At 37.6% G+C, this 25,138-nt stretch overlaps 1 protein-coding gene across 8 annotated transcripts in view; it reads left to right on the top strand.

Annotated features, from left to right (window-relative positions):
* The window catches only part of USP34 (ubiquitin specific peptidase 34), a 112,375-nt gene that overhangs the window by 53,380 nt on the left and 33,857 nt on the right, over positions 1–25,138 (top strand). For 4 of the 8 annotated variants that reach the window (XM_039569386.1, XM_039569385.1, XM_039569387.1 and 1 more), the window contains exons 16-42: positions 150–364; positions 2,068–2,183; positions 2,267–2,394; positions 3,691–3,780; positions 4,300–4,395; positions 5,479–5,561; positions 6,146–6,300; positions 7,161–7,274; positions 7,953–8,052; positions 8,193–8,352; positions 8,765–8,891; positions 8,988–9,135; positions 10,779–10,879; positions 11,235–11,444; positions 12,061–12,186; positions 12,944–13,066; positions 13,183–13,266; positions 13,591–13,677; positions 14,498–14,698; positions 16,058–16,140; positions 17,280–17,320; positions 19,084–19,208; positions 20,285–20,437; positions 21,111–21,239; positions 21,722–21,777; positions 21,880–22,000; positions 23,569–23,752. In XM_039569386.1, coding sequence (XP_039425320.1) covers positions 150–364; positions 2,068–2,183; positions 2,267–2,394; positions 3,691–3,780; positions 4,300–4,395; positions 5,479–5,561; positions 6,146–6,300; positions 7,161–7,274; positions 7,953–8,052; positions 8,193–8,352; positions 8,765–8,891; positions 8,988–9,135; positions 10,779–10,879; positions 11,235–11,444; positions 12,061–12,186; positions 12,944–13,066; positions 13,183–13,266; positions 13,591–13,677; positions 14,498–14,698; positions 16,058–16,140; positions 17,280–17,320; positions 19,084–19,208; positions 20,285–20,437; positions 21,111–21,239; positions 21,722–21,777; positions 21,880–22,000; positions 23,569–23,752 — 3,356 coding nt within the window. The remainder of the gene's footprint in view (positions 1–149; positions 365–2,067; positions 2,184–2,266; positions 2,395–3,690; positions 3,781–4,299; positions 4,396–5,478; positions 5,562–6,145; positions 6,301–7,160; positions 7,275–7,952; positions 8,053–8,192; positions 8,353–8,764; positions 8,892–8,987; positions 9,136–10,778; positions 10,880–11,234; positions 11,445–12,060; positions 12,187–12,943; positions 13,067–13,182; positions 13,267–13,590; positions 13,678–14,497; positions 14,699–16,057; positions 16,141–17,279; positions 17,321–19,083; positions 19,209–20,284; positions 20,438–21,110; positions 21,240–21,721; positions 21,778–21,879; positions 22,001–23,568; positions 23,753–25,138) is intronic. The other 4 variants (XM_039569388.1, XM_039569389.1, XM_039569384.1 and 1 more) reach the window with 2 other exon arrangements.

Here is a 25,138-nt window from a genome sequence, read left to right as displayed (position 1 = left end):
TGTAATTGTTTTTCTAGTTCATACAAGGGCTGCTGTTCAAACAGATGATTCATCCTGACTTTAGCTTTAGGGAGATGTCTGCTCACTTGTAGTCTGCTTTAAACAAGTTCCTCTTTGATATTGTCCATTCTGATATACTTCTTTTACAGGCATATGGTCGATGATATGCTTAGTGCAGATGATGTCAGCTGCAGTAGTTCTCAAGTCAGTGCAAAATCAGAGAAAAATATGGCAGATTTTGATGGGGAAGAGTCTGGCTGCGAAGAAGAGCTTGTACAGATTAATTCCCATGCTGAGCTAACATCTCATCTTCAGCAGCACCTCCCTAACCTGGCCTCTATCTATCATGAACATCTGAGTCAAGGTAAGAGTGATAAAACAAAACCTGAAAAACTTAGTTTGTAATTCTGAATTAGTCTCCAGTAATTAAAATAAAATAATGAAATTATTTTAACCATTTTTTTGTATTTGTTCTAAGAAGCCATGATGACTGCTGAGAACTTAACATTTCTCCAAGAGATAGATTTTTGAATCTGTGTTCATTAGTGAACACAGAAACGTTCATTTGTGTTTAGTTGTGTTTATCTTTTTAAATCCCTCCCCCCTTCCCATTTCTTCTGGAGCTTTTAATGCAAATTAAAACAAATAAAGGCACAAAAGAACCTAGTACGTGTGTCTTCTAATAGCTTATTTAAGTGTAAAGAAAGGTGGTACTGAAAGCAAGATTTCTTTCTATTTTCCTCTCTGAAACCTTCTGCAGTTTTTGTTCTGGTGGGTGCATATTACTGTGAGTTTGTACATTTGACATCATAAATTAACCTATAAATGAATTAACCATAATGGGCTCTAGAGAAGAGAATTCTGGAAAAGTGACTTAAAATATGACTTGATGCTTTTGGGAGCTTGCTCTAAAGGGCATTTGATGCTATTTCATCTTACACTGCCAAATCTTCTAGTTTACTTCAGGGTGCAATTTAAGATGCTACTAAAACACTTCTCAAGAATTATATCATCTTTCCATATGCTATTTTGGCAGCTTTATTTTCTCTTTTACCCTCTTTTTAAACATAATGGAGAGCAGAGTTGATGAAGGGTTCATGGTTTTGTTCACTGGCCTGGAAGAGCCAAGTTTGCTCTTATCCAGCAGACAGCAAACCCAGTGCTGTTTATGTATTTCCCTGAAATAATTGAGTAAGAAGTTTTTATAATAGTAATTTCAGCCTGAGATTGAACATTGGGATTTTTTTCTCCACTGCAGAGTTGAATAAACTATTAAAACTTCATAAATCTATAAATCAGCATATTTTTTTCAATGTTTTCCATAGATATTACTCATCTAACTGAAGATTCAAATTACTGGTTGAGCATGAGGCCTTCAGTGCAGATTATTTTTGACACCCCTAGTTTTGCATGTGCAAATAATTACAGTGTTCTATGTGCAGTCTGAATTTTCTACTTGACTTTGCTGTTGCATGAAAATAGTATCAAATAGTAGATCAATGAATGGTGCCAGCTGTGGGCACAGAGAGGAAGGAAAATGTCTATCAGTGTTTATGAAAACATGATGAGTTTCTAAAATCCTGCACTTTGATGCTTTAGCACATGGAAAAATGGTGTTTGTTTTTCCTGGTTTTCAGTTGGATGGAGGGAATCTTGTAGCAGGAGGGGAATTTATTAAAATGTGCTCCTTTCCTGCATTCCAGCCAGGGTGGTTATGGAGATAACTCCCTTTGGACCACGGCACTACAGAAAGGCTTAAGAAACATTTTAATTACAGTATGAATTAAATTAAAAAGCAATTGCATCTGCAGTTCTTCAGTGCTGTTTTTAATTGCACTTTGCCATTAGCCAAAAGCAGTGTAAATATTGGCCCAACTGCCCTGTTGGCTTCTTGTATGGTCTTTTAAGAACCCATATGTGGAAAAAGGCTGCAATTACAGTGTCGTTGCACTTTGAAATAGCCAAGTTAACAAATAAAATGTGTTGTTGTTTGTGCACTTAGGGAGTAATGTTCAATTCAGATGGTTCCTTCTGTTTACTCACTAATGCTCTTTATATTTTGTCCAGGACCAGCAGTTCACAAACATCAATATAACAGCAATGCAGTGACGGACATTAATTTGGATAATGTTTGTAAGAAAGGAAATACCCTGCTGTGGGATCTGGTCCAGGATGAAGATGCAGTAAGTTGAATACCTGAAAACACTGGTTTTTAAAAGAAAATAAATACATAGTATTCATTGACTTTTCTTTCTACTTGCTGTAGATTCATCTTTCTGAAGGGTTAATAAATGAGGCAGAGAAGCTGCTCTGTTCTTTAGTGTGCTGGTTCACTGACAGACAGATTCGAATGAGATTTATCGAAGGCTGCTTAGAAAATTTAGCAAACAACAGGTAACTTTAATCATAAATTGTCTGTTTTATAAGTATTTTATTTCTGCAACATACCAGAAATCCAAGTTGGCTGTAATAGTTATTTCATTTTACAGGAAGACAACGTAAACTAGGCAAAAGCAAAAGAATAAAAATAGTTTCCAAAGTGTTGTGGATGTTTCTGATGCTCCATTTTTTTTGTGTCTTGGTTTCCTGAATTTCTCATTTTGTTGTATTTGTCTGTCCTCCCTTCTGCAGAGGTTTTTGCCTTCCTGCCTTTGGTAGAATCAGGTCTGCACCTCAGTCAGTCGAGTGCAAGGTCAGGTGCCTTGGCCATAAGCATTTTGAACTCAATATTTAGATTTTACATACAAGTGGCTGAGGAACAGACAAGTTCTTTTCCACCAAGTCTTTTATGGGGTCTCATTTCTGTGGGGAAGGAACAGCTTGACCTCAGATGACTTGTTTTAATACCAGCTAAAGCTGTGAGATTGTACTGGGCAAAGTGGCATTTATTTTCACGATACAATTGATAGCTGGACATCACCTGCTTTGTTGTGGTGTTACCTTTTTGCTGAGAACTGCATTTGTGAGATGAGCTTACAAGTATGCTGAGAGATTAATCTCATCTGTGTGTCCAGGGAGTTACATGTAAAGAATTTGAGGTATGTGTAGTTCAGGTTCAGAAAACTTCTTGGTTGACTTGATGGGAGATTGCACAAGCACGGGAAGGACATGGACCTGTTGGAGCACATCCAGAGAGGTTGATTAGAGGGATGGAGCCCCTCTCCTGTGAGGAAAGGGTGAGAGAATTGGGACTCTTCAGCCTGGAGAAAAGAAGACTTTGGGGTGACCTAATTGTGGCCTTCCTCTACCTGAAGGGAGCCTGCAAGAAGCATGGAGAGAGACTCTTTACAAGGGCCTGGAGTGAAAGGACAAGGGGGAGTGGCTTCAAATGGAGAGTAGGTTTAGAGTAGATACAAGGAGAAAATTGTTTATTGTGAGGGCAGTGAGGCCCTGGCACAGACTGCCCAGAGAAGCTGTGGATGCCCCATCCCTGGAAGTGTTCAAGGCCAGGCTGGGTGGGGCTCTGAGCAACCTGGGATAGTGGAAAGTGTCCCAGCCCATGACAGGGGCTGGAATGAGGAGACTTTTGAAGTCCCTTCCAGCCCAGATCACCCTATGATCTATGATTTACAGAGCTTTCCTTTAGTCAGTTTGCTCACAGAACCTGAGCTTCTCAAAGGAATTTTTAAATCAATTATTTCAGTTTTGTAGCAGTCACATGTTGTCATTGTTTCTCTCTTTCTCCCTTAGATCTGTAGTAGTTTCACTTCGTCTTCTTCCCAAGCTGTTTGGAACATTCCAACAATTTGGGAGCAGCTACGATACACATTGGATAACAATGTAAGTAGGCCCCTGTCCCAGCAGTGCTGGCATTTAGGGGGCTCTTTGGTGTATTAAAACCTTTGAAAGTTGAAGATAAAACGGAGTACAGCATTTCTTTGCAGAACAAACCATGCAACTGCCTGCTGTAACTGTAGAGAACAGACTGACGGAACTTCTGGGAAAGTGACAGTGATTATGAGGAACTTTTCTTGGCCTTTTTGACATGACAGTTGAACATATGCCCAGTCCTGAGTTAGACTTTTTCTGTATTAGGGCCATGAGGAACAGTTTTCATGGGCTCAAAAGGGAGTGTTCTGTCAGTCCTATGCCTGAAAATCACATTAGGAAACCTTAAGAATTGCAAGGAAGAAGAGGGTACAGTACTGGAAAACGCTCCTGGATTTGTGGTAGATGGAAAACTGAATGTGTACTTTGGGGTTATGTGTGTGCCATTTTCCTATAACAGCTGTCTGCTTTCTGTGGCTTTTCTGATCTTTTGAAGCAAACCATAATACTTTGTCCTTTAAATTGCCACAGGTGGGCAGAAAAGGAACTAAATATGATGAAACTTTTCTTCGATAATTTGGTACACTACATCCAGGCAGTCAGGGAGGGACGACACAAACACGCACTGTAAGTACACAGCTGACTTGGAGCGTTGGATATTTTATGGTTTGAAACATTTCTGCTCTCTTCTGTTACTTCTGATGTGTTCTTGTAAGTAAATACTTTCTATAGGGACATTTTCTGTTTAGGGAGACAAAGGTCTGTAAAAACATTTTAAATAGCTCCTTTTTCTTAAAAAAATCCCAACTCTTGTCATTTTTGTTAGACATCATGTTGAGTATTTGTGTGCAAATAAAAGATGAAGGTTTAGATATTCAAGTTAATTTAAAGTGATTTCATATCACTATTCAAATGGTTTAGTTTTAAAATTTGTCATTAGCCTTTGCGTAATTTTTTTGTTTAAACATCCAGCTGCACTTTCTAATCTGTGTGATTAAAATCAGGTATATATAAACAAGCAGTACAATTTCCAGCTCCCCAATCCCAAAGGAAGAGACTGTTCATGTTTTGACAGATGTCAAAGTCAATATGGGCACCCACATCTGAAAAACGTTGCTATTTTTGGGTCCAATTTAGCTTCTTCAAATGTAACTTCACCCTTTATATTAGATGTTGCTTTAGTGAGGAATTACTTAGAAAGGTGGGATCCTTTAAATTCAGGTAAAATGATAAATTATTCTGCTCCTTTGACCATCAAGCTTTTACTGTATAAACAGAAATAAAGGTAATCTTTTTATATAAGTTATGAAAATATTTTTATGAAGAATATGTATCATCTGGAATCGGAAATTCAGAGTAGAAATACCAGCATTTTACAAGTTTGGGGGAAAAGAATTAAGTAGATCCTGCCAGGTGACAAAATAATGCACTTGAATTGGACTGTAAGCCAGAAAGCCCAATCCCATTCCCCTTCTCAAATCCCAACAAAAAAAGGATTTTATCTAGTGACAACTATTGTCATTCCGCTCCTTGGGGTGGTTTTGCAACATCTGCAGCTGGAGCCTGGGCCATGCACTGAACTAGAAATTCAGAAAGAAACTTGTAAGAAACAATTATTAATGCTTTTAAGAGGCATGTGTCTGAGTAGGATAGGAATTATGACAATAAACAATCAAATAAAATTCTGTTTTTATCCAAATTTACATTTAGATACAGCCACAGCGCAGAAGTTCAGGTTCGTCTTCAATTCTTGACGTGTGTGTTTTCAACTTTGGGATCTCCAGATCATTTCAGTGAGTATTTGAGGTTATCTTACTATAGAAGCACCTCAGAGTAAGCAAAAATACTTCCTAGTAATCCATGTCAGCTTAATACGGTATTTTAAACATGCAGTTTAAAATAATCTCTGAGACAGTTTCAAAAGAAGGAAGATTTTCTGGCAAAAGCACAGAACCAACACTGGAATTCAAATTCTGTTGCAGTTTTGTGAGAACAAATTTTCATGTTCTCTGTGCTTTGGTTTTTCTAAATAATAGAATAGTAATTATTAAAGGAAGATAATACATTATGTGCTTATGGGCTTTGGTTTGTGTCCATAATGTTCCCAGAGATCTTTTACTGAAGTACTGTATTTCAAAAAGGAATAATTCCTTAAATTTTAATCCTGTCAGAAATAAATTTTCTTTATGAAGAAAGAAATGACACTTTTTACAATTGGTATTTGAGTGGTCTCATTACAGATAGTCAAAGTTACCATACAATACATTTATGTGTTGTGATCTGACATAGATATTCTGATTTTTCTGTGTGTATCCTTGGGTTTTGTGGAATATTTGGTGTTATAAAGGAGTAGTTAAAAATACTTCCCTAATTGTAGGGTTGAGTTTAGAACAAGTGGACATCCTGTGGCACTGCTTAGTAGAAGATTCTGAATGTTATGATGATGCACTACACTGGTTCTTGAATCAAGTACGGAGTAAAGACCAGCATGCCATGGGTATGGAGACTTACAAACATCTCTTTTTGGAAAAGGTACGTAGAGAGTTAATTGCAACCCTGTAATTCCAATAGAGATGCTTCATTCCTATCAACACTATTTAGTGGATTTAAAATTGTTTCTATGGAAATCATCTCTTCAGTAGCCCAGGAGGGCCCCACTTGTCATGCAGACGTTTTTCTCTGCTTGGAGAGAGGAGGGAAATGGATTAGTGGGAGTTCTTTTCACACTACTATTTACCCAAGTGTTTCTTTACAAATAGCCCCTGTGTTGTATCCACAGCTGTGTAGCACTTTTATTTCAATTAGGAAAAAAAAAAAAACCTGCACAAAACTATAGTTTGCTTTATGCTGTACAGCTTAACCTGACTGAAAAATGGACTTTTGTTTTTGGGAGAGGCCTATACATCTCAGCAATACAGACACCAAAAAGACAAATATGCAGAGCTTTTTCCGAGGGGTTCCATTCATCCATTTTGACAGATGACATTACAAAATGGATAGATTGTGCAATAATTAATGTAGTCTAGTTCTTTCCCAAGGTTACACGGGTTTTTGTCTAGTTTTGTAATGTATAAGGTTTTTGAATGCTAACAAATTCTTTTGCTGTTGATAAGTTAAGCAGCTGATGTTGAAATAACTTTTTTTTCCCCTCTCCATTGTTCAAATCAGTGGTGAACTGTTTAAGACAATTATAGTTGATTTTTTGCATTGTGTCTAAAATTCAGGGTGTGATCTTTTGCAAGAACAAATTCTATTTGCTCTACTACATTTGAATATGGTGAATAATAACAGTGATTAGTAATAACAGTGCTAGTGAAATAAATACCCTGTAATTGCTCTCTATTCCATCACTGAAATTTTTTTGCATACTAAAGCACGTTGATTTTGTTTAGATGCCACAACTAAAACCTGAAACTATCAGTATGACTGGCCTAAACCTCTTCCAGCATTTGTGTAATTTGGCTCGGTTGGCTACGAGTGCTTATGATGGTGGCTCCAACTCCGAGGTGAGCCTGAGTTCTGTCTCTTGCTTTTCTTCTCTCTGGCATGTGTGGATTTTGTCTCTAAAGGCAGAGATAGAAAACCACAAAGTGATACCTGTTGCCTGCATCTCTTTGTCCAGTTTATCATATTGTTAACATAACTGACATGTATCTACTGTTGAGTTCAAGGAATGGATTTGTAACATTTACTTATCTAATGAAGAAGAGTGAGGTGACATTCTATTAGTCATACTTATTTCTGACTAGAAATCTGTTGTAAAATGTGCCTCAATTTATGTATTATGTGCTTTAGAAGTTTTTTATCCAGAGAAATTACCTCATAAATGAAATTATACTTAGAATATATTCTCTGAATTTGAGGCAATATCTTTTTCTTGCAATGAATACTGATTATAGTTGTGATTTTACAGCTTCATTTGAAAGTATTTCTTTTTGTCAAAAATGAAAATCGGCTATTTTGAATTTCAGCCAGTTCTCCTCATGTTTCAGACTTTGAAAGTGTTTCTGAGAAACCTTGAGTTTTGTAGTAATTGGGTGTGTGCAGTGATGACAGTGCAAGCAGTGGAGAAAATGAGATATTGTTAGTGATTGAGTCAAGAGGCAAAAAGAATGTCTCAGATCAGAAAAAAGTAAAATAATGAGGCAGTGTTTTGTTGCTGTGTTTTTCCTTTTGTCAAACAGTTGTGTGGCATGGACCAGTTCTGGGGCATTGCTTTGAGGGCACAGTCTGGTGATGTCAGTAGAGCAGCCATCCAGTACATCAACTCTTACTACATCAACGGTATGAACTTTAATTTTTATCTTTTTTTTCTGTTTAAAGTGTTTTAAAGAATACTTAGCACTATTCTTTTTTTATTCTTAGTGTTAAAATGTGTTGTTCCAAGGCTGTGCCTATATAATTGACTTGAACTGGTATTACAGGTAAAACTGGTCTGGAAAAAGAGCAGGAATTTATTAGCAAGTGTATGGAGAGTCTGATGATAGCTTCGAGTAACCTGGAGCAAGACTCTCATTCGAGTCTGACCATTATTGAAAGAGGGCTCTTAATGCTGAAAACACACCTGGAGGCTTTCAGGAGAAGGTAAAAAACTCTGTTGACATACTTGGATGCAGAATTTATTTCTACTCCTCTTACCATAATGATGAGTGTGTTAAGAGTTAATATTAATTTAAGGAATGGTTTCTTTGTGTAAAGGAAAGCCAGTAGGGAATAATTGTGAAATGTAATAAATAAAGTTTAAACAGTTACCAGAGTGGGCCCTTGTTCTTGTATGAATGTGTGGATGTGGTTCATATTTCCCCATCCCTCACCAGAGAAACTTCTTTAAAGTTATTTTATTAGAAAAAGAGTGAGGATGTCATAACTTCCTCTTATTTTGAAAAAAAAAAACACCCCAGAAATTATTTGCAGGTTTTGTCTTTCTCTCATTGTTTAGCAAACATTTGTGTTAAATAGGCTTTGACAAAAACACTTTTTCTATGTTTTTCCTAAGGTTTGCGTATCACCTGAGACAGTGGCAGATTGAAGGCACTGGCATCAGCAGTCACTTGAAAGCCCTGAGTGACAAACAGTCGCTACCTCTAAGGATTGTCTGTCAGCCAGCTGGACTTCCTGACAAGGTGAGTGAAAATTCCTTTTCCTGGCAGACCCTACCCTGTGAAATGTTAGGAATTCCATAGTGCTCTTGGGAAAATAAAACACCTGTTTTCTTTCAGATGACCATAGAAATGTACCCTAGTGATCAGGTGGCTGATCTCCGAGCAGAAGTCACACATTGGTATGAAAATTTGCAGAAGGAGCAGATAAATCAGCAAGCACAGCTTCAGGAGTTTGGCCAAAGCAGCCGCAAAGGGGATTTCCCTGGTGAGCTGTTTCTACCTGGAAATTTTGCCTTTACAGCTTAAGTGATGGTGGGGTTTTTTTCCCCCCCAGATACCCCAGCTAAGCAAGCATTATGATTTATTTTCTTTAGCTCTGGTTCTAATTAGTACCACCCTCACTTCTAATTAATAGTGTTGTTTCTTAAGCACTACAATTTATTTGAAATTGCAAAGAAAATATGCATCTGTCAGAAGTCCTTGGATCTATCCAAGTTCCATGTTCCAGTAGATTTCTCCCCCAGTTTATTTTTCTTCTTGTTGTTTGAATTATGTTATTTTCTCTAAACTGGAGATACTGTTCCACACAACTTGATAAAGTTCTATATTTCTGTATATCTTATTCTGTATTGCATCTGATTCATACACTTCTGGCTGTGCCATTGATTTAGAGTTTGAAGCCATAATTCAAATTCATAATTTATGCTCTAGATACATGTATTCCAGTCAGGTGGAAGATCTTCTTTACTCCTGCAATTGCTTTTTAATTTATGGTCATCCTGTAGCAAAAATTATTCTTCTGCCTGCTTTGAGGCTTCTCATTTGGAGTGTCACCTTGCTCCTGAGATGGCCATTGCTTGCTTAGTATAGTGAATATGCATCCTGTTGTTGTTCCCTCTTAATGTGTTTGTGAGTAAATGAGAATTCCTGCTCTATCCTTCAGGAGGATGTTTTCTAAATCCTCTTGATGTTATATATTACAGCATTCTAATCACTTACTGCTGTTCAAAATGTTTTCTCAATTATCTTTATGTTTTCTTGGTTTTTCTGTCATTGTAAGCATGAGATAGCATGTAATGAATAATTATCTGAACAAATTCTGTCCATGAACAGCTCCATCCAGCACCACTGTTAGTATATGTTTAAACATGATTCAGACTTGCTTTTCACAGTTTAACAACTTTTAAAAAACATGTTTTAGTGAGACACAATGTAAGTAAACCAGACTGAATTTTGGATGCATTAATTGCCTTCTTTGTAAAATCCTTTTCCAGCCACTCATCAGAAGCAGTTTTAGTAAAGAAATTGTCTTGTTTTCCACCATTAAGCAGAAAATATTTATTTTTGTTGTAACTGGGATTTTAGAAACATGTGGTCGTGTTGGGCAAAGTGTGCTGTAAGAAGAGAGGCTTGATTGTCTGCACCAAATGAAATTCTTATCTTTTAATTGGTCGGGTTTCTTGTTCGGTGATGAGTTCTTTGCAGGGTGTTCTCAGTTTTTTGTTTCTCAAGTGGGTGTGACTTCTTTGCTTCCAACTTACATTTAAGTGAGATTAATCATTGCTTCTTTGATTTGACTACAAGTGTGTGGTACAAGGGGATTTTGTTGATGATCACAATCATTTTCCATTGTCCTTCTGTGGCACAGTGTCATTTACTACAAAATATGGAAGGCATGTTTAAATTTCTAGTATAAACACTTTTCACTACAAGGTTGGGTGACCTGTTATTGAAAAGGTTATTTCTTAATACATGTAAGTAAATTTAGATTAATGTAATCACCACTTTTCTTAAGGAAAGGACATTCAGTTTTTGCCTCTTTTTCTTTGCTACTGAAGGGTGTACTATTCAAACTATGAAACTGAAGCTATGATTCCAGAATTTTGCTGAAATAAGCTTTTGTCCTAGGTGGCCTCATGGGACCTGTGAGAATGATTTCATCTGGGCATGAACTGACAACTGACTATGATGAAAAAACGCTCCACGAGTTGGGGTTTAAGGATATGCAGGTACTGCCAGCATGGAGAGCAGTCACTAGAAACAGTGGCCAATACTTTGCTTTTAGTGTTCTGCAGCTGGTTCCTGTGTGTGGGGCTGGGTGTGATCAATGTGAGGCTGATACCAGCTCAGGACTGGAGTCTCCCCAGCCTCAGGGGCAGAATAAAGGAGTTCAGCTACACCATGAATGCCTTAAGTGAAGGCAAACCCGAACTTCATTTGTGGCAGTTGTTGAAAGTGCTGCAAAGTAAAGCTTTGATTACAGAATAAACATTTATCTTTAAGTTTTTAATTCTGATCTTTGTGAAAAAATTCCATGGCTTATCATAAAATTGTCTCTCTGCACCTTGTCTCTCTCTGTTCCAGATGGTGTTTGTGTCCCTGGGTGCCCCCAGGCGAGAACGGAAAGGTGAAGGTGTCCAGCTCCCAGCTTCCTGCCTACCTCCTCCTCAGAAGGACAACATTCCAATGCTTTTACTCCTGCAAGAACCTCATCTTACCACCCTTTTTGATTTGTTAGAGATGCTGGCCTCTTTTAAGCCTCCTTCTGGAGAAGTGGCTATGGAAGACAGTGAGGTAATTTAGAGTAATTTTATTAGAACAATTACATTTAAGTCTTACTTAATTGGATCTGGCTTTCCTGTGTAGCCTACTTCTTGTGTGCTCTGGTCAGTTGCTGGAGATGTTTATTGCCTGCTTTTTCACTTATGGTAAAATCTTTATCATCATTTCTCTTATTTTCTTAGCAATATTGTTCTGATATATTTTAATGTTCCAAATACTGTAGAAGCTGTAAAAGTAATTCTTAAGAAACAATATTGATTATTTAAGTAGGTGTGGTGACTCACAGTGGGAGGTGGCTTGAAGACAGGTTTGTAAAGTTGTATTGCAAAAACTCAAGCTTTGTCTTGTATGCTATCATTAGCTTGAGGAAAATTAAATAATACATAGTAGATTTGAACCTGTAGTTTACTTATAAGGTTAATGTGCATTTAAATATTCCAAAATATGTGATATGATTTAAAGATCATGTAACTTATTTTCTTACAAGTTGAGACTTCAACTATCATGTCCTAATTATTTATTAGATAGGAAACAGCTGCTTAATTAAGGATAAGTACATTTTTGGGCTTTGAAATCTCATTTTCTCAAAGAAGTTCCCAATAAGAATGGCTGTGGTTTGGTTTTTCAGAGTGCAAGGTGTGAAGAGCTCCATCTCCATGCAGAAAACTTATCCAGACGTGTCTGGGAACTGTTAATGCTCTTACCAACGTGCCCTAATATGCTGCAGGCATTCCAGAATATTTCTGATGAGCAGGTGAACAACGTTTTACATATTTATCTCTATTATACATGAATGTTTTGGCATGCAGTGTTTTAGTTGAATTTTCCCCAAATAGGAATGTTAAATAGTAAATATGTTAAGTGTGCTGAGATACAAGTAAACCTAATAAATCTAAAACTAAACTGAGACGTCAGCTTAGCTCCCAAAGTTTTTTATCATTTTTTTTCAAAACTTATTTTATAAATGAAAAGAATAGTCAGCACTAATGATCACAATCTTTTGGCTTGAATTCAAAGAGCAGTTTCTTCAGCTGCAGCCTGGCTTTAACACTGTGACTGTTGTGATAGTGATACTTCTGTACTCTCTTCTCTAAGTTCACAGCATGGGTTGGTTGGAAGCATAGTTGATTTTGTGTCCCACAGATGAAAATATTATTCAACCTCTTTAAAAGTGGTTGAAAGTACATCCTAACAGATCTTAGATATAACAGCTTTTTATGCACATATGCATCAAAATTTTGGTGGAAGTTACAGTTCAGACTGTAACGTTTGCTTTCCTCTAGTTTAAAGTTGTGTGTATGTTAGCTTGCAGTAATGTTGCCTTTTCATTATTCAAATTGTTAATCATGTATACAAATATGCTTGGAATTGTCTAATTTCAGATAACAGGTGAAATTAAACTCCAAATAATTTGTCCATGCCACTTGAAAAATCTTCTGCCTTAACTTTTAGGTAAGCAGCATTACATATAATTGTGTTAATTGTTTTCTATCTTTTTTTGCTCTTTTAAGGGTAATGATGGCTTTAGCTGGAAGGACCTTCTGCGAATAAAAAGTGCCCATAAACTTTTGTATGCCCTGGAAATTATTGAAGCTTTGGGAAAGCCCAACAGGAGAATAAGACGTGAATCCACGGTAATTTTCTTGCACAGAATATCTGTGTTCCTCTGAACCAACACATATATCAATGATTTATTTTATAATATTATCATTCTTTAGCTGTTTTTACAATTAATCTTGTTTATCTTTAGGGAAGTTACAGTGATCTTTACCCAGACTCAGATGATTCAAGTGAAGATCAAATAGAAAACAGTAAAAACACGTGGAGCTGCAAGGTTTGTTTTTCCTACAGTATTCTATGATACTTAAGACAGTTTTTCATGGGAGATATAAAATAAAAACCCTTTTAAAACATCATCTATCTTAAAGTTTCTTATCTCAAATTTAGGGATAACATTTGCAAGTTTTTCTGTGTTATCAGGCCTGTAAATTTGTCGCAGCCATGTACAATTATTTCGCTTGTTTTCATGAAATATCCAGCTGACTAGTTTATAATTTATTTATTCATTAATTTACAAAGCTTAGGTTGGTATCTAACTGATCTTAGTGACATTTCTGTGTCTGCTTCATCTCACATTGGTTCCATAATATACTTACAGTTTGTTGCTGCTGGGGGGCTCCAACAGTTACTGGAAATTTTCAATTCTGGAATCCTAGAGCCTAAAGAGCAGGAATCGTGGACTGTGGTAGGTCTTTATTCACCCTTTCTCTCCAGAAGAATATTCCTGTTATTTGTAAAGACTTTTAATACTTTGACCCTTTGTTACAGTTATTTTTCTGTTGTGAAATGGATTCATTCTCTGATTGAAGCCACCAGAATCTATGCCAGTAGCATCTGTTTTTTGAGTATTTTATATTCCTGGAAGAGTTTATTTAAAAGAATAAAGTGTGTGTGTGTGTGTGTGTGTATATATATATATACACACACTTCTGCTTTTTTATGTTTTAAAATCACCCTTCCTGTTTTTCTGTGTATTTGGGGTAGATCATGGAACCTTAGAGGGACAAAAACCCAGGTTCCTTCCTCAGGAATGATTGCAGCTGCATTGCTATTACAATAACAGATCACACTTTTTTAAAGATTCAAAAGTAGGCAAACAAGAACGGAATACTTTATTTTTGCTCTTTTTTTTGCTTATTTTAGGGAAGGTTGTTATTTGGAAAATTATTTATTATAGTCTGTATTAAAAGCAGTGATCTGTTAATTATCTTTCCCTTGAAGAGGCCAAGAAATACCATTTTCCCTTGCTGTCAGTGAGACAATTAGCACAGTGGCTGTGGTGTTAAAAGACACTTCTCAATAATGAGCGTGATTATTAGTCATTCTTACATAATGTCTTTTTCATTATTATTCTGTCATTAGTTTGAGCTAAATCCAACTTACTTCTGGTTTTTTATCCCTTATACCTTGCTGAAGCTTTCAGTTGCAAATTCCATAGTAGGCATTGAATTATGTGTAAAATAAATCCCTCAAAACTCAAGATTTCATTTCCTCCTTCTTCCCAGTGGCAGCTGGACTGTCTTGCTTGCTTGCTGAAGCTGATCTGCCAGTTTGCAGTGGATCCCTCAGATCTGGATTTGGCTTATCACGATGTCTTTGCCTGGTCTGGGGTAGCAGAGAGCCACAGGAAAAGGACGTGGCCGGGTAAATCCAGGAAGACAACGAGTGACCACGTGAAGGGCCTTCATATCCCTCGTCTGACAGAGGTAGGAGACAGACAGAGGTTCTGTGAGCTTTACAAAAGGACTCTTTTTCTGAAAGAGTAAATGTGAAGTCCTTATTTTAGTGTAAAATACTGTAGTGGAAAAGGTAGTAGGACTAATTGATATCAGTAATGTTAATTGATACCCTACTTGTTCTCTAAAAAAGTATTTTAATAGCTTTAAACCTGGCAACCAAAAGGTGTTTTGGTGATTGGTGAACACATTAATTGGGAATTCAGAATGCCAGTGCTTTGTCCCTGTTTCTTAGATTTTGTTTCCTAAATTGGTCAGTCTTTTTTTACAGTAACATATTATTATTAACTTATGCTAGCATGGTTATAACACGAGCTGTCCTCATCCTCGCTAAATCCATTTTGGATTCCTTTAGTAAACACTAAAATAACTTCATTAGGGGTATCTGAGTGAGTGTATGGTGAACTTACCTGCAGCTGTAAACCTTCCTGCCAGATTCCTGCATGCTGATTCCCTAAAGCAAGCCAAGCACATGGAATATTTTGGCATCAGGGAAACATTCACCGTAAATCGACTTTCTTGGGCCCAGGACCAGCTGTGACTGCCAGAAAGTGCAGGTCTGAACTCTGAGCTGGAGCCAAACTTCCCATTTGTTATACCTGGAAAGACCTTAACCATTCTATTAATGTCAGCCATTTCTGACAAAACAAATCCCTAAATCACCAGGGCTACTGTCATACAGGGAAGTTATCAAATGTATTAAATTTTTAACATGTAAATGCTGCTGTCGGTTTCTCTAACTGGTTTTAAATTTTTAATTGTCAGTTGATTAATATTTTTGATTGCAGTGGATTTGATATTTAAATATTTTAAGGTTTTCTTCAGACTTGAAGTTTAAAATTCAGTGTAGTCTGTCAGGTTCTCTAAAGATGAATTGTTTAAGTGAATGTGTAGTCAATAAAATGTGTTGATCACAGAGATAGGCAAAATGTATGTGTCCAACCTCATCCTCAACCCTGTCTCCTCAAGCTTAAGGTTTTTAAAAGGCAGTGAGTAGTTTATGCTTTAAAAAAAATACCGTGTTTTTACTGGAAGGATTGAATAAATGGTTGATTTTCCTATTCAGTTGCATTGTCTTTCTTAGAGAAACAGAAATATTAGCATCTAGACCTAGTCAGTGAAACGTGGGATTTTAGCTGTGCTTTAATAAAAACAGTAAATTGTTAACTGTGAAGATGCTGTGATTTGCTTTTGGCTCTTCCTCCTCTGCACAGGTGGGTTTATTTAGATTCACACAGTGTGTATAATTGAAAAACAGATCAAAAAGCTTGTTGTTATATTAACTTGTTTTTTTTTTTTTTTTTTTTCTTTTGACTTCAATTTTTAAAGGTGTTTCTTGTACTTGTCCAGGGAACCAGTTTGATTCAGCGACTTATGTCAGTTGCTTATACATATGACAACTTGGCACCTAGGTACAATATTTTTTTATTTTTGTGATAAAGCTGATCGAGTGTGCACATTTTCATCGCTGCTTTAGTTCACAAGTCCAGGGCTCTTCCAGCTGTGGTCCCCATTGACAGCCACATCAGAAATTGATTCCAGAGGCTGTAGACTTGCTTTTCTTAGTCACCTCCTGTGGTTATCCTGCCCTCAAAGCAGTGTGGCGCAGAGGAGAGGGGTGAGAACTCTGTGGTGAGGGTGTAAGGCATGGATATATCACCTATATTTTGTAAATTCTCATGCCAAAATCCCTTCTTCATTTTCTCCGGAGCATTCTCAATTTCAAGGCAGCGTAAAGGAGAAATTAAAATAAAAATTCACTTTTATGTTGCTTAGTCGTCTGCCAGTTTTGACTTTATTTTTTTCATCCTGCTGAAATTACTGTTTTAGCCATTGTGCAGATACTGAAGGCAAAATTTTACCTATTGGAGATTTTGGTCCCGTTGCCTTTTTGTCCTGAGAAAAGCAATTCTGTGTAATTGACTGCATTGTGGCAGTCAGTCTGATGCTGGGAGGTCAGATTTTTGTTACGTTGGTGTTGTAGAATTGATTCCAAGTGATGGATAGTGTGCTTTACCATATTTTTAGAAGATTGTTAAGGACATTCAGAGCATTTCCAGTCAAGTCTGCAAGTGTGCTTAACTTCGACCAATAGTTGAGTTGCAGGAATAATTTTAAGTATATATGCAATGGTTTTGGTTTCATAACCTTTTATTGTAATTAATAAAAATGTAAGTAAATAAATATAAGCATTAAATGTTTATTCACAGTGTGGTTTCTTTAGAAGAAAACTAGATTTCTTCTGTGTGGGTCAGTTCTTAGCTCTGTTTGACATCTGTATTTTGGATAAAATAAAGGGACTGTGGGTACTTCTCCTTGACTTTTAATCTTGTAGTTAGTAAAGCTTTATGGGGGTGACTTGAAGGTTTTCATAGTTTTATTATTGTTGCTAATTTTGAATACTGCAAGAAATGAATCCTTTTAAGATGTGTAATTTTCCGAGTGCTTACTTAAGAGTAACTGTGTTGTGCCTGTGTGTACTTGTATTTCTAAGTGATAATCTGTTACGTTCTGTGATAAAGTTCAAATGATTTTCCCTTCTTCCCATCAGGGTGTTGAAGGCTCAGTCTGATCACAGGTCAAGGCATGAAGGTCAGTGCTGCAAACCAGCTGTGTCAGGACCTAATAATAGGGACAGCAAATTGATGATGATAATAAGCTATGGGTTTGATTTATTCCACCATTAGAATGATGGAAAATTGTGTTACTCCAAGGAAATAGCCATGGTTTCTGAGTGAAATCCGGTCTGGGTTTTTCCCTGATTCACTTTCTGGCTTAAATCCAGTCCGAGTTTTCTCCCCAGTCTTGATTTAGGGTGAAGTCCGGTCGTGGTTATTCCCCGATCCACTTTCCAGGCGAAATCCAGTCCGGGTTTCCCCCCCGATCCTGACTTTGTGTGAAATCCGGTCCAGGTTTTTCCCTGAGCCACTTCCCAGGGGAAATCTGGTCCGGGTTTTCCCCCAGCAAGTTTCCCAGAGAATTCCTGTCTGGGTTTTTCCCGATCCTGTTTCTGGCTGAAATCTCGACTAGATTTTCCTGATCCACTTTCCAGGCTAAATCCCATCTGGATTTTCCCCCACTCTTTCTCCCAGCCCTGATCCCCAAACTTTATATCAGACTTGGAAGGGAGGAAATTCAGTTTTATTTTAGAAGTGAAGCTGGGGCAGGGGTTGGAAGCATCTCACATCCAGTGAGTTTTTCCATGGGCAGTAGCTGCTTCCCTCTTGCCTAACCATTCGTGCTTGCGCTTGTGGCAGAAACTCCATGTGAGAATTTTCAGCCCAAGTGGCTTCAATGAGAACAGCAAATGCAGACAAATCCCATACAGCGCTTCATCCTGCATTAGTAACCAGTGGCAGAGGTATCCAGGCAGGGTCCTATCAAAATGGAACAGTTTGCAAAGAAGAAAATACGAAATTCAGGTGGAAGTTAAGGAGAAGATGAGGGGGCTATCAAGAATAAACTCTTGCTGCACTGGAAAAGTTGAAATTAGACTTGATTCCAAGAGCAGCTTTCTTTAACCTGCCAAGAGAAGCAGCTTCCTTGGCAAGACAGGTGGGATCCTATCCCATAAAAAGTTGTCCTAGACACCCTTGGACACATCTGTAATTGAGTGTTCCTGCCTTGTTTACTTGAACAAACCCCAGCAGTTGCTGTCATTGGGTGCGTCTGTGCCTGGGCTCCTGCTGCTGGCAGTTTCTCTCCTCTAATTAAAGATGAAGAATGGTTTCTCCGTTGATAATTCCGTTAAAAAATGGGGTATTTAGAAGTGTAGTCCTTGAAAGCATTATTGAAACTTGAAAGTCCTTGAAAGCCTTATAACCAGAGGAGAGGTGACACTGGATGGAGTCTGAAGCACTCCAAAATACTCATTTCTTGCTCTAATTTCCTTACAAAGATGCTACCTCAGAATTTTCAAAGTTACTTGGGGGCTGCGAGATGATTGAAATGGAACTTCTGTGTGAGGCAACACAAATGTGGCCCCAGAAATTAGTACAGAACAGGAAATAAGTGTGAAGATGTGATGCAAAGCACCAGCTCACTGCTTAAGAAGTAGAGAAGCAGGAAAGGGTTGTGCCCCTTACTGGTAATATTTAGTCTGATTAAATGGTCATCATTAGTACAGAGTCAGTATTTAATAAGCATGTTGGTAAAACTCTTGAGTTTAGGTTGTATCCTGTGTGCCTGGGCAAGATTTGGTCTTGCCTGTTAATATGACTGAAATAAATGTCAAAGATTTGGTCTTGCCTGTTAATATGACTGAAATAAATGTCATTTGGGCTGGAGTGTGCAACCCTTCCACCCAAAAAGCCTTTGTTGTTACTTACAGTGGCATTTCTCTCCTCCTCTTTCAGTCACTCACTATTCCATGTGGCTCTTGGTGAGCTGGGCTCACTGCTGCTCCTTGGTGAAATCCAGTCTGGCTGACAGTGACCATTTGCAAGACTGGCTCAAGAAACTCACCCTTCTTATTCCAGAGGTATGGGAGAAGGGAGGTTGTTGCATTCCTAATTAGTGCCATTAGCTTTGGTTTGCCATTAAATTCAAGACATGTATTTTCCTGCTGAAAGTGGCAGGATCTGCCTCAGGTACTTGCAGTGCTGTGTAAGAAGTGATCATTGTAAGGTGGCACATCTGTGGTCGGTGGCAAACCATGTTATGAATTCTCACCTTTGTTCTTGGCTTGTGTTTGAAGGCCATTCTTTCGTTGTAATTTGTTAAAATTCCTGGGTAATTTGTTGAAATTTCTGGGTGATGCCACCTGACTTGAATTAGCTTAAATGTACTTCCCCCCCTTACATTTTCACGTTATTTTTTAAATTATTATTTATTTTGCTCTACTTAGAATCACAAAATGAGGTGAATGAGAATGGATACAAAAATCTTTGTCATGGCCAAACCTTTGTCTAGCTTTAAGTAATTCTTTCTCACATAATAAAGGCTTAAAAATTGCATCAATATATTCACAGTAGATAATTTTTGTATTTACAAGTTGTTGCTTAAAGGTGCAATGTGGGTATGAAGTGATAATTCTTATCTGTTGCTTTATTACTCAAGCACAGGAAAAGCTTACAGGCTGACTCCATTTAAAATCCCTGGAGATGAGAGAGTGCAAACTTCCAAAGCTGGGTTAGAGATAGACTGTGGGTATTTTTCTTAACAAAAGAAAGAAGAAAACAATTCTTCTAGTGAAATTAAATTAATTAATTGTTAGGAATGGGTAAGGGTAAATTCAGGATTCACATAGATTTCCTTGATTTGCCAGATGGGATATTTTCTGTTCTAGTCACTGTAATCTTTCCTGTAGAAAATACATAACTCAAGAGACACAGGGCATGGACAAATCATCGTTTTAGTTAGAACAATATAGTTTACATTTTTCTGAAAGCAATTTAAATGCAATTTTAATTTATAATAGCTGTTTTTAGAAAGACACATTCTACTCTGATAACCTCATAGATGAGAGGAATTTATGTACCTATGAAAGGAAAACATAGAAAAGAAAAAATCTTCCAAATAACGTGGGTAATCATTTAATTTTATGATTTTTCCTAGACTGCTGTTCGCCATGAGTCTTGCAATGGTTTGTACAAATTATCTCTCTCTGGCCTGGATGGGGGAGACTCAATCAATCGCTCCTTTCTGCTCCTGGCTGCATCAACCTTGCTAAAATTTCTCCCTGACGCTCAAGCTCTGAAGCCAATTAGGGTAAGAGTTTAAGAACTGACAAAGCTTTATCAAAGATATAGTTAAATATATTTTTTAATATAAAAACTAAAACTGGTAGCACATTATCATTATGTCTGACATGCTGTTTCAGATACACAGAGATAATAAGGCTTCTGGTTTGGATGTTTCCAGAACCTTTAAAAAAGTGGATAAACTGTGACACTGCAGTAATTTACAGCTTAGCTGTGCCTGGAGAAATGCAGAGCAGCTTTTAGAAAGTGCTCTTGTTCTTGAATTTCAATGTCCACATAACAGATATTTTTAAAAGAGTTAAATTAAAACACTCTACGGAAGATTTTGCAGTATTTGTCTCATTTTCAGAAGAGTTTAAAATTAGATCTGTATTAACTAATATTGAAATCAGCCCAAGTTCTTCATGTTTTGTCCAGTTGAATCCTGAATTTTTGTGATCTGCAGTGGGTGGGATGAACTCCACACTATTCTACAAATTTTTTACAGGTCTGGCAGATCATCCTGACAATTTTTCAAGAAAATTAATAACTATTGCAGAAGAAAAATAGAGCACACACAGTTACCATTGTAAAATACTTTGTTCTTATACCTTAGAGACTTGAAGAAAGTAATATTCTTCTAACACAGTTACTGGCTTCGATGTGTTTTTTTAATACAGTTATTTTGTCTTGTACTTCAGAACAAAAGCAATTTCTTTCTACAGATAGAGGATTATGAAGAGGAAACTGTGCTGCGCCCTGGTTGTAAGGAATATTTTTGGCTGCTGTGCAAACTGATTGATAACATCCATGTCAAAGATGCAAGTCAGGTAGGTTTGCTTTGCATTCGTACCAATGTTTGTTTCTTTTTAATTTGTGTCTTCAGACATTTTTTCTTAAGATACGGTGAACTGCTGTGATCTTTCCCATCTCCTAGCTTTCCCTACTCTGATGTGCATTTAGTAGCTCTTGGAAGCTTCAGGTGGTGACTCTGTGGAGTCGAGAAAGGGGGGTTGTTTAACACATAGAGAAGGTGAACTTAGTTGAAGGTCACAGACATGGGAATACTTTAATTATCTGTGAGATTCACTGCTGATAATTTCAGTGTGTTCCTAGGAGGAGCTAATCAAGTATTTGATTAAAGCTGAAAGAGTTAAATTCAGTTAACAGCCACTTAGCAGAAGTTAGAAAACTTATGTTTGACAATGAGTTTTAATTATCTCTGGTTTTCTGTGTGCAATAATAAAATTTCCTTCAAAAGAAGTCCATAATTATTTCCCTTTTGTATTCCATTTTCTTTATTTTGAATCAGACAACCCTGCTTGATTTAGATGCACTGGCGAGACACCTTGCTGACTGCATTCGGAGGTGAGCTTTGCCCACAGCAATTCCACGTGTAATTTGCGTTGTATTTATTGTTAGTGGGGCAGAGTTGTGACATTGCTTCTCTCTCTCTATGTGCACATACAGCAGAGAAATCCTTGACCATCAGGATGGTAACATAGAAGATGATGGGCTCACAGGACTGCTTCGCCTCGCAACCAGTGTTATTAAGCACAAACCACCCTTCAAATTTTCTCGGGAAGGCCAGGTGAGTAGGACACTAAGAGATCAAAAGAGTGCCTTTTTTTACCACATTTTCATTGCAGGGCTCAATATGTGAAAGTACATCATATTTCCAGCCTTAGGATGATGGACAAACCTATACCTATTCCTGTATTAACGAGTAGCCTGTACAGTGCCTTCTCTTTCTAACTATATTTAATTCCAGAATAGAGTTCTTATATCCCTGAAGTTTTATTTATTTTCATTTATTATCTTTAGGTGTCTTTACTATTAATCAGCATTAACTGGTTTAAGTCCTTAAGCACAGCTGGTTTTGACTGAATCCTGGGACAGTTTGATCTAAAAGTAACATTTAAGCACCACATCTGTGCAGTGGCAGAGATCTGTTACAAGGATATTACATTCCACTTGTGCTTGTAAGGTGGGAGAGTGGTGAGGCAGGGGAGGTTGCTAAAAAACTTTTCATTTTGTTTTTGAGAACTACATTGTCTTAAAAAAAGCAAATTGTGTGTAAAAACTGATTCAGACGGATGGTTTTTTCTGTAGACTGTACAGAACTTATTGGGCCTTCAGTGAGGTTTGAACTGAAAAGTAGGCCCTGGTGTCTAATGATGTTGTTTATATCTTGTCTGTTTATTCTGTTACCGTAAAATGGCCCTGAAGGTCATTTGATTGTCCAAATGTGACATTGCTGACAGCATTTTAAAAGGCTGCTCCTGTAGTTCTACTGGATAAGTGTATTTTACTTCTGGAGAGTTTGCAGATTAAACTAGAGTAAGAATTCAGTTCACAGAGGGCAGCGTCGGGGAGGATGTGCAAATTGAAAGAGGTGTTTGTAAAGGTCAGATTTATGTAGCTTGGATGTATGGAAAGCTTAAGAAGAAAGGAGAGGGGAAAGCTAAATAGAAAGGAGTGATGCTATCCAGAATCCTAAAGCACATGGTGAGCATGGAGTGTATCACAGGGAGGCCAGTAATGTGCAGTGATGAATGTGAGCAGAGCAGTGTCCACAGCAAACTCCTCAAAAAGAGTTTGGCTTTACTGAGGGAAAGGGACTTAGTACCTTTTCTAAAACTAAGTCTTCATCTAGTATTAATTTTTTAAATTGTGTACAATTAAGAGCACTTGTTAACTGCGAAGTACATTAGTGAAGAGGTTTGTGTCCTGGTCAGTGCAATAGAACAGGACTGTGAAATCACCTTGCTTCCCTCTGGGCAATTGCAGTGCAAAAATTTACAGTGAAGTGTAACAGCTGGATTGGCAGCTTGTGTTCTACAAATGGGGGAAGAATTCTGTCCCTTCTTTTTTTTTTTTTCTGTGTAGAAAAGAGGTACCCAAGTTCAGACAGCTGCATGTGTTTTTTAGTGTATTATCTGGCATGGTGAAGATAAATAACAGTGTGAAATATGTGTTCATTATCCAAAGACAGCCTGACTTGGTGCAGCAGGGCTTTGTGCATGAGACAGGTCTGGAAAGTTCTGCATGGTAGAGGTCTGGAAAGTCTGCAGAAGTTCCTAGAAAATTGTTAATACATGATTTATCTTTGAAGAATACATTCAAGATGCTAAATGTGCCAATTTAACTGTTTTCCAGGAGTTTCTGAGGGACATCTTCAATCTCCTGTTCTTGCTGCCCAGTCTGAAGGACAGACAACAGCCAAAGTGCAAGTCCCACTCCTCCAGGGCTGCCGCTTACGATTTGCTGGTGGAAATGGTGAAAGGCTCTGTGGAAAACTACAGGCTGCTCCACAACTGGGTCATGGCACAGCACATGCAGTGTAAGAACCTTAGTTACACACAGCTTTGGAGTGTTTTGTGGCCACTAACACTGCTCTGGGAATTCCACTTTATAGCTCTGCTATTTATCCCCCATTACCTGGGGTAGTGTCACACAAGTGTTGGCATCTTCTGCTCCCCTACCAAATCAAATCCCGTAATAATTTCCATGTCACCTGTTCTTAAATGTGGGTTATTTAGAGTGTGTGGGCCTGTTAAATGACACGTACACACAGATGACATTGGATTTTACATGTATCATCCTCTTGTGCTGGATTTAATTTCTCTTTCTCCTTTCTAACGTGAAGAAACATGGAATCTCTCTGCACAAACCCAGAGTGTATAAACCACACTGAGGTACTGGGATTGTGCTGGCTGTGAACAGCACTGTGATGTTTTCAGAGTGTGATAGCATTGTAGTTGACTTCAGTCTGTACCCAGATATCTGCATAAAGCAGTTTAGCTGTGCCTCTTGGCTTCCATGCTTTCTGCCTTTTGGAACCACAATTGCTATATATAATATGGAAATCACCAAAATTTGGAGTTAGTTAATATTTTATCTTTGATTTGCAAATCCTCAGTATGCATTTTTAGCTTGCTAGATTTCCTTTCACATGCCTGGTTTAAATTCCTGTAACCTGAGGTTCTGTAATTTATTATAATCTATGGAATTGATTTTAGTGCCTTACAATTCAGGAAGCAAAAGAGAAATCTGATCATAATAATGCTTTGTGTTCTATTCTCATATGCCTGGGGCCTTCCAAGGGCTCCTGTGCTCAGAAGAAATATTATGAAGAATATATTTTATGAAAATATTGGATATTTATGTTTGCTCTGAGCACATTATCTGCTGCTGAGGTTGTCTGTATCTCTCCAGGTGCAATCATTCATTTTTTACAATCAGTGTTTTCCTCACTCCAAATCTCAGTAATTCCTTGGTGTGGAAGTTTTCTGTACCATTTGCCACAGTTGTTACTTTCTTCCAAACACTCTTCTGTAGGTTGTTTGTTGCATCCCAAGTTCTCTAGAGCCGTCTGCTCTGTGCCCCTGCTCCATATCCAGTGTTTCTCACTTGCATGGATGTTAATTTTGTTATAGCTGACAGAGTGCTGTTGTCTCTGTGATGTGCACCCAACACAGGACTTGTTATTCCATTGATGAGATCCAAAGATCGTTGAAACTGGGGTTTTCCACTTTGTTATCCCTGTAATCTTTCTAGGTTCCAAAAATCTTAGTCTTAGACCTATCTCTCCATTCTTCTTAGGAGAAACATTAAGGAAAGCATTAGGAATTTCCATCCTGTCTTTGGTTTTAATGTGTTTTCTTAACAGAGAGAGCTCACAATTCATTCAGGTTGTTCTTACTGAAGAGTAGATATAGATACCTTC

The sequence above is a fragment of the Corvus cornix genome, chromosome 3 (assembly GCF_000738735.6).
Source record: "Corvus cornix cornix isolate S_Up_H32 chromosome 3, ASM73873v5, whole genome shotgun sequence".
NCBI classification, from domain to species: domain Eukaryota; kingdom Metazoa; phylum Chordata; class Aves; order Passeriformes; family Corvidae; genus Corvus; species Corvus cornix.
Note: the sequence above shows the minus strand (reverse complement) of the source record. Positions and strands in the feature narration are given on the sequence as shown.